This window comes from Pundamilia nyererei, unplaced genomic scaffold (assembly GCF_000239375.1).
Source record: "Pundamilia nyererei isolate P.nyererei 1_Seehausen unplaced genomic scaffold, PunNye1.0 scaffold00099, whole genome shotgun sequence".
Taxonomy (NCBI): domain Eukaryota; kingdom Metazoa; phylum Chordata; class Actinopteri; order Cichliformes; family Cichlidae; genus Pundamilia; species Pundamilia nyererei.
The window spans coordinates 174,685-183,072 of NW_005187500.1; the positions used below are offsets into that span (position 1 = coordinate 174,685).

Here is an 8,388-nt window from a genome sequence, read left to right on the forward strand (position 1 = left end):
TATATATATATATATATATAAATATATGTATGTTCAATGGTCAATAGTGACTCTGTTGTCCCCAATGAGAAGCTGATTTGCAGTATGTCCACACAGAGAAAAAAACAGCCTAAGTTTCATCAGTAGCATCAACAAAGTGTTATTAAGCATGATAATAGCAGCAGGTACAGTATAATAGACACTCTATCTCTCTTGGTCATCACTGCAGGCACTTCATGCTGACGACCAGAAAATCTCTAAAGACAGGATGGTCTGAACATAACATGACAGAGGTTTCCTTACTCAGCACCAAAGTTCACAAGCTGGACCTGAGACCTTCCTGAGATCTGAACAGCCACTTTAACCAGGTGACCGAGTCTGGGCTTATTGGTCAAAGACAAATTACCGAGCAATGATCCATCCATCCATCTTCTTCCGCTTTATCCGGCGCCGGGTCGCGGGGGCGGCAGCCTAAGCAGAGAAGCCCAGACCTCCCTGTCCCCAGCCACCTCCTCTAGCTTATCCGGGGGAACACCAAGGAACCTAACCCCCCTTTGGACTGTAGGAGGAAGCCAGAGTACCCGCAGAGAACCCAACCAAACACGGGGAGAACATGCAAACTCCACACCCAAAGACCCTGGCCAGGTGTTGGAATCAAACTCAGGACCTTCTAGTAGTGAGGTAACAGTGCTAATCACCGCACCGCCGTGCTGTCAAACATCAGGGATATGAAACTGCAACCACTTTACAGAATTTAACAAGATATTAGATGAGACGCTACCACTAACTGCTTCTTTCAGCTGCTCACCGCAGTGGTTGTCACAGTGGATGATCTGCCTCCATGTCACCCCATCCCTTGTATCCTCCTTCACAACATTCATGAATTTTATCCCTGGCAGCTCCATATTCAATAACCATATCAACCCTGCATCTTTCTTTTTCACCAAATGCTGACTAGACACACAAAGAAAAAAAAGCACCTTAGTATCTTTTGCTTCCATATTTGACACAAACGAAAGCTTCCAGGTTTCCAAAAACAGTTTGACTGATCCTTTAGTAAAGCAGCGCCTCTTTTGCAGTTTCTTATCCAGCATAGGACTGTTCTGATGTTAGGAGAGCAGTAATAATACTGGGCAAAGTGACAATCCCATGATTTTTGTAACACACTTCCAATAACTCTAATTATTAAAAACATCTTCACCAAATTAATTCCTACACCAAGAGAAAAAGAGAAGATTTTAGAAGAGGTTGCCCGTCTGGGATCTTAATCCCTAATTTCATTAATTCAGTTTTATGGAAATTGACTGTAATACAAGACAAACAGTCAAATTAAAAGCTGGACACTGGGTCAGAAATATACACAAGCTTATCGTCAGCATACAATCATATTTTGGGTTCTAAAGCTTCCCTTTGACCAAACCCTTGCTGTTCTTGTTGCTATAGTTAGTGGGTCAATTATCATTGAAAAAGATTAAGGGGATAAAAGGCACCCCTGCCTGGTACCACACTGCATCTTTGTATGATGACACGCACACGCACACACACACAGAGTTCTGGTTCTCCAGCAGAACCAGGATCATGGAGGGGCAACCATCCTCTGCAATCAGTTGAGGGTGAGGGGAAAGAGGAGGAGAGCAAAAAAAGACAGGACAAAAGGTGAACAATAGGAGGCAAGGCAAGAGTTGAAGTTACTAATTAACAGTAGTGGTGTTTTAAAACAAAGAGTGAAGGGATTAGTCAAAAAGAAACAGTCACTGGAAGCTGCCAGCAGTGGAAGCCTTTTAGCAGCATCATTTAAAGATGGTTCAGGGTCACCTGATTCAGCCCTAACAATAAAGAGTTGTCAAAAAGGAAAGTTTTAAGCCTAATCTTGAAAGTAGAGATAGTGTCTGTCTCCTGAATCCAAACTGGAAGCTGGTTCCACAGAAGAGGGGCCTGAAAACTGAAGGCTCTGCCTCCCATTCTACTTTTAAATACTCTAGGAACAACAAGTAGGCCTGCAGAGCAAGAGCGAAGTGCTCTAATAGGGTGATATGGTACTACAAGGTCATTGAGATAAGATGGGGCCTGATTATTTAAGAGCTTGTATGTGAGGAGCAGGATTTTACAGGGTTAGAGTGATGGATGAAGCAAAGCTAAAATGGGGAAAATCTGCTCTCTCTTTCTGGTCCCTGTCACTACTCTTGCTGCAATGTTCTGTATTAATGGGAAGATTTTTAGAGATCTTTGCTAAAGCACAGACAGATACAGCCACTTAGAACTACCTCTCCCAGCCAGCTAAGATTTGGTTAAGAACCAGCTGCGGAGCGGCTAAGGATCTGCCACGGTCCTGTCAGGATCCAGGTGGTTATTGTAAGTGGCTGTATCTGTAGCTGGATCAGGTGACCCTGAATGCTTCAGTAGGTCTAGTGTGCTCGGGGATTCACACAATGCGCTGAATGTTCTTTCTTTATTCACCTTTATAAACACAGTGAGTAAAAATAGTGTTTCTAAACCACTATGCATTTAAATCATCAGTTATTCTTAGTCTCTGGCTATCTTCCACAGTGTCTCCCTCCCCTCACCCCCAAACAACTGTGGCAGATGGCTTCCCCTTCCTGAGCCTAATCCTGCCAGAGGTTTCGTCTCTTAAAGAGATTTTCCTTCCCACTGTCACCAAGTGCTTCCTCACAGGGAGTCATTTAATTGTTGTGGTTCTCTGTATTATTGTAGGGCCTTTACCTTGCAATATAACACATGTTGACGAATATTTGGAACTATATAAACAAAATTAAATTAAACTGAATTATAATGGGACCCTCACAGCCAGCCTGGTGTCCTGGCAGCTCGGGTTAGAGCCCAGCTAACTAAAGCTAAGTTACTATATCCACACCAGCTACTGTGGTGAATCTAATTATAAGATTATAACAGTTCGGTGTACAATGCACTGAGCTAAGCTGCATTTGCAGTGAGTACCATTAGTGCTAAAATAGCTTCAACAGCTAACACACCGACCAGAGAGCTGGAAAACCACAGGTCATACTTACATACTTTGAATATAACCTGCAGGTGATTCCAGAGAAATGTAGTTTAATTCAATTGAGAAGAGCTACAAATGTGATTCTGTGGTCATCAGTTTATGAAACTTCAAAACTTCAAAAGTTTGGTGATATTTCCTAAAAAAAAAGGTTTAGAAATGATTTTTGCTGTAATTTTAATTCACAAAAGAGAAACAAATGTCAACTTCATTAAATTCAATTTTTATTTATGCAGGATGAGATCACAACAATAGTCGCCTCAAGGTGGTTAACATTGTAATATTGTCCCACATAGTTAGGTTATAAATACAGATGTGATAGGGCAGAGACCTGGGTTCAAACCCACCGGCCATTTACTGTGCACCCTCTCCCAGCTTCTGTCTTCTCTGCACTGTCCTATGTCCGTAAAGATCATACAGTTTTAGATTAGATGAAAATAAAGGTGATATTCAAAGAGAGTTTCACTTTGACTCGTGACTATTAAAACAGGGGCCAATGGCTGCAACCAGGGACGCCACAATACCAGATGTTACAAACTTGGAACTAATGCCAGTAGAAATACTTTTTCTGGTAATTAAATATATTCTTAATACTCAAATGTAAAGAAAGATTATCCAACATGAACAAAAATTAAACTTCTGACATAGTGATGGCAGACCATTTATTAAAATGTTTTTAACGCTATGAGCCGCGTAGAGTCACTGCAGCATCTGAAGTTATCCATTGTGGTCCTATCCTCAACCACCGATGATCCCTGTCTGATGTTCTTCATTCACGGTGCTTTGTGATGTCACAAGTGTCATGATGAGATACTTTGAATAAATTTTGAATCATAAACAGGAAAGAGGTAAGGATTATGTATACCAAGGAAACAATAACTTAGAAAGGAAATCTAATAAACATGATGACAGTATGGTGGTCACAGGGACTGAAGAACTGCTCTTTTGAGTGAAGCAATGATCGTTTGCACAGTAACTTAAGCATTTTCTAAAATAAAATGTTCCAGGTGTGCACAAAGACTTCTGCGTTACAGTGAAACAACCTTTTTCTTGCAGTGTTGGCATTACTCACGTTGTGTGAGCACTGGGCTGCAGCAGAGCCACAAGTTCAAAACAGCTTCTGTTGCCATATCTGAGCTTTTTATAGTGTTGCTGACTGAAAGACGTAAACCAGAACAGGTAAACAGAAATGTCCAGCAGCAGCAATGAAAATGAATTTATACAACTTTTTACTTTAGAGTGACATGGGAATGAAGACAACCAGGAGGGAGGGATAGCAAACATCTATATTCATGAAAACATCCAGAAACAACCAACACACAAACAGCGTTTTCCCCTGCTTTACCTCATCCCTCATTCCCGTACAGTGACTATTCTCAAGTCCAGTGAATCATGTCTCTTACCTTGGTTGTGACAATGCAAAGACAATCCATGTTCATCAGACAAAAAAGGAGCTCTCAATATATTGTCAGATTCATCACCACTTATCTCATCCCTGAAGGAAAAATGTGGGAAGACGGAAAAAGATGCCAGTATGAAGAACCGAGGAGGTAAGGATTACCAGAGAACGAGAGGGGGAGGAAAGAGGAAGAAAACATGCACACGCTCTCCTTTGCAAAGGAGAGAAACCACAGCGGACAGACATTACTGCATGTGGGCCCCTCTCAAGGATTGAGATGCCTCCTCCACACCGCTGAAGGCAATCAGAATTCTTTACGCCATCTCAGAGCACAGCGCACGTCATCGTCTAACACGCACACAAAACAGTAGCTCCACACACCAACCCCAAATTCTTCCTCAGATTCTCTCCCTCTCATTCACCCTCTGCCTCCTCGTTTGAGTCCATTCTCTGCTCGTCTCTAGGCTGCACAACAGAACAGTGCTATACGGTGAGAGAAAGCAAGGGCAGGAAGGACAGGAGCGTCAGCTCTGGTAATGGTAAAGGTTCCCCTTGCTCTCTTTTTCATTGGCTGTCTGCTGAGGCAGACTGCTGGAACTCAGTAACACACTGGCTTCAATTTAATCTGCATCCAGTGGCAGCACAGCACTCACCCTTCCACTCACTAGTTTCTAAGCAAAAGAACTTTATGGATCTTTAATGTTAGGAATTACATGTTTAAAATGTTTCCCACTTGGCTTTAGGTAAAACAAATGAAAAATCTGTCAGCATCTCCGCTATAATCAATTCAATTCAACATCAGCATCAGTCGCCTCAAGGCGGAGAGCGAAGTGCTCTAATAGGCTGACATGGTACTACAAGGTCATTAAGATCAGATGGGGCCTGATTATTTAAGACCTTGTATGTGAGGAGCAGGATTTTGAATTCTGGATTTAACAGGAAGCCAAAACAGGAGAAATCTGCTCTCTCTTTCTAGTCCCTGTCAGGACTCTTGCTGCAGCAAATCTGACACAATGAGCAGGAAAGTGCAGGAGGGACAGATGAAGAGGCAATGCTGCTAGCGAGTCAGCTATGAGCTAAGCTAAGCTAGTAAACCCTAAAGACACAGTGAGTGAATACTGTAACAATATATTAGCGAGTGTGCTTTAGATGAAGCATGTGAAGATTACACTATGAAATAAGAAGTTATCTATAAGTTTTTAATTAAACTGCTACGCAGAAAAGTGACACAAAGACGCCACTGTGTTAGAACAGGAACAGGAAGTGATACTCGGAGAGAGTGAACACCAAGTGTCACTACCCGATCTGTACCGGAAACCTGATCGGTACCCCGCATGCGCGAAAGGTGTCTACTTCCGGTCGAAGCATTTTACGATAGTTACAGGTCAGAGTATCTGTTAAGATGTTAAGAATAACAAGTATCTCTTAAAATGTTTCAGATAATGAAACATTTAATATAATGTAGACAAAAACAAAAAAGTAAAAAGATAGTGACAGATCGGGACTCCCGATCCTTACTGCGCATGTGGAAAGTCGGACCGTACAAATCGGGTCTACCCGATCCGTACCGTGCATGTGCAGGGGTTTTCTTCTTCTTCTGTTCGTTTAATGGCAGTTTACCCCCCAGTGTACGAGGATACCGCCACCTGCTGACTGAGCGAATGAACCCTATTGTAAACTGAATTAGCGTCATTACAAACGTGTGTTAAATCTGATTTAGTGATAATCGAGTGTGTTTATGCTTGTCTGTGAGGAGAGGATTGTTGGAAAAGTGATGATAATGTCCGCTATCACTGTCAGTTGCCAGTAAACACTTCATCTGGCTGCTGAATCTTCGCGTGACATATTATAATGTCTGTATTATTAACTCTGTCATTAGGCACCATTCTTCTTATTTTACGGCGCTGTTGTTCAATCGGGGAACGCTCTCTGTTGAGGAGAACAGCAAAATTTTTTGCGGATATGGATTATCCATTATTTAAATGTCCCGGTAGTCGAAAAGGAGGCAGAGCTGCTGAGAAATGCTAGGAGCAAACTGGGCGCTAACCGTATCATTCAAATATATTGAATGTCGCAATGTTGGCAAAGAGAGGAAGTGACGTAAGATTTGCGCATGCGGGGTACCGATCGGGTTTCCGGTACGGATCGGGTAGTGACAAGCACCACCACTAAACACATCCGCCACCACTAATCAAAACAAAAAAAATCAACTTTTGACTTTTCATCTTTGATAGAGTTTGAAAACTGATCCAAATATGTGCTCAGTGCAATACTGCAGTGGATGCAGGCACCAAGCATTGTCAGTGGCACATTTTAATGCAATCCAGAATCACAGATTTAACTATTTGTCTGCAGATGTGCACTCTTATTCTCAATTACAAAGTGACTGGAACATACTTTATGCGATACTTTATCAACTATTGTTGAGCTATGTATTAAGTCCTTTATTTAAACACTCCCAGGTGGATGAGGTCTGGGGAACTAACCTCTGACAATTTTCAACTGAAATTACTTAATGAAACATCCAGTTATATGAAGAAGAACTCGGTACAGAACTTGCAGTGCAGTTCAGTCTTGCCTAAGATTCTATAAATGCATGAAAAAGAAATTTGTGTTTCTTTTTCATGCATCTAAGCTTTGCAGCCTTCTTTTTCTGTGGCCAAAAGTCAAACATGACAACAATGCTGTTGGCGTGTTTTTGATTTGCACAGTTGGTTTTCATCTTTTCTCTCTATGTCCTCATATATTCATACAAACTCGTATTAGATAACGTTAGGGAGTTGCTTGTGAAACGAGATGATAGAATTTTTATTACAATTTCAGTCAGAATGTCAAGAAATTCTAATGCGACTCTAATGCAGCATTGGGTGTGTGGTGAGTCTTTCTAAACCCCCCTCCCAAAAATCTCTAAAAATATAGTCAGTGGGAAAAGTCCCAGAGAGAAATGTTTAAGGAGAAAGCAACAATGCCTTTTTCTTAAACAACCAGTGAATAATTAGCTTTTTTCTCCTTTCTTTTTTGTTTGTTTGTTTGTTTTTTATTATTGAGAAAACAAAATAGCAACTATGGAAGACATATCCAGGACAAGGACAACAGCAACAACAACACAGAGTAAAACAATCATTGGAATATGGAGTACGAAGGATAAACGTAAAGATTATCCTTCGGAAATCCCCCAAGATTGCTAAACCCCCCAAAACGTGACTATCGAGGGTTGGGACCAGCAAGCATAGGTACAATCTTACACGCCTCTCCTCTTGTTATTCCCCAAACGCCCATTCTTTTCTCTCTTTTTTCTGTCCTTTTTCTTCTTCTATTCCTCCACTTTTTTTCTCCCAATCTGCCCTTCACCCCCTGTCCACTCCAGCACAGTATCTACACAGACAATAATATGAATAGTAAAATAAATGAATAAAAACATTAACTAAAGAAGCTTATATTTTCACAAAAAATTTAACTCTTTATAAAAACCAAAAAACATTTTGAAATCATTCATTCAATCTTTTTTAAAATGCAACTTTAAAAAGAGAAATAAAAAGATTCAAAAATCAAGATTTATTTCTGACATTTAAAATTGATTCCACTCCTCATTTTCAAAACCATTTACTCACTGCATTTACCTTTCCTGTCAGTTCATAGCGATCATATTAGCAAATGCATTATCTTTGGGATTAGCTACCGAATTAGCTGTAAACTATCAGATTGCCTATGCCCATTACCATTTCTGTGTTTTGTTTTGCTTTGTTTTTGGGTCCTTGGAGAAAAAGTAATGCGGTCCGCTGCAATATAAGGAGCTCACTGATTGGTTAGCGATTCACGGAGGGGAAGACGTAGCTAACTGTTTGAATTGAACAACACTGCTATTTACGCTGAAAACTTTGCACTGCCCTTTGTACAAGCACACACTCTAAAAAGGCATTTAGCCTTGCTATTCCCGCTCTTTCTAACATGGATATGTAAAAAACTGACTCTGAGTCATCACCTGTGGACTCAG

At 40.9% G+C, this 8,388-nt stretch overlaps 1 protein-coding gene across 9 annotated transcripts in view; it reads right to left on the reverse strand.

The window, feature by feature from the left end:
* The window catches only part of LOC102212831 (disks large homolog 2-like), a 177,107-nt gene that overhangs the window by 112,449 nt on the left and 56,270 nt on the right, over positions 1-8,388 (reverse strand). The window contains exon 1 of one of the 9 annotated variants that reach the window (XM_005740299.1): positions 4,399-4,906. The exons of the other annotated variants lie outside the window; for them this stretch is intronic. Within the exon in view, the coding sequence (XP_005740356.1) occupies positions 4,399-4,434 (36 nt within the window). The 5' untranslated portion in view covers positions 4,435-4,906. Of the gene's footprint in view, positions 1-4,398; positions 4,907-8,388 lie in introns of those variants that run through there. 9 annotated transcript variants of the gene reach the window in all.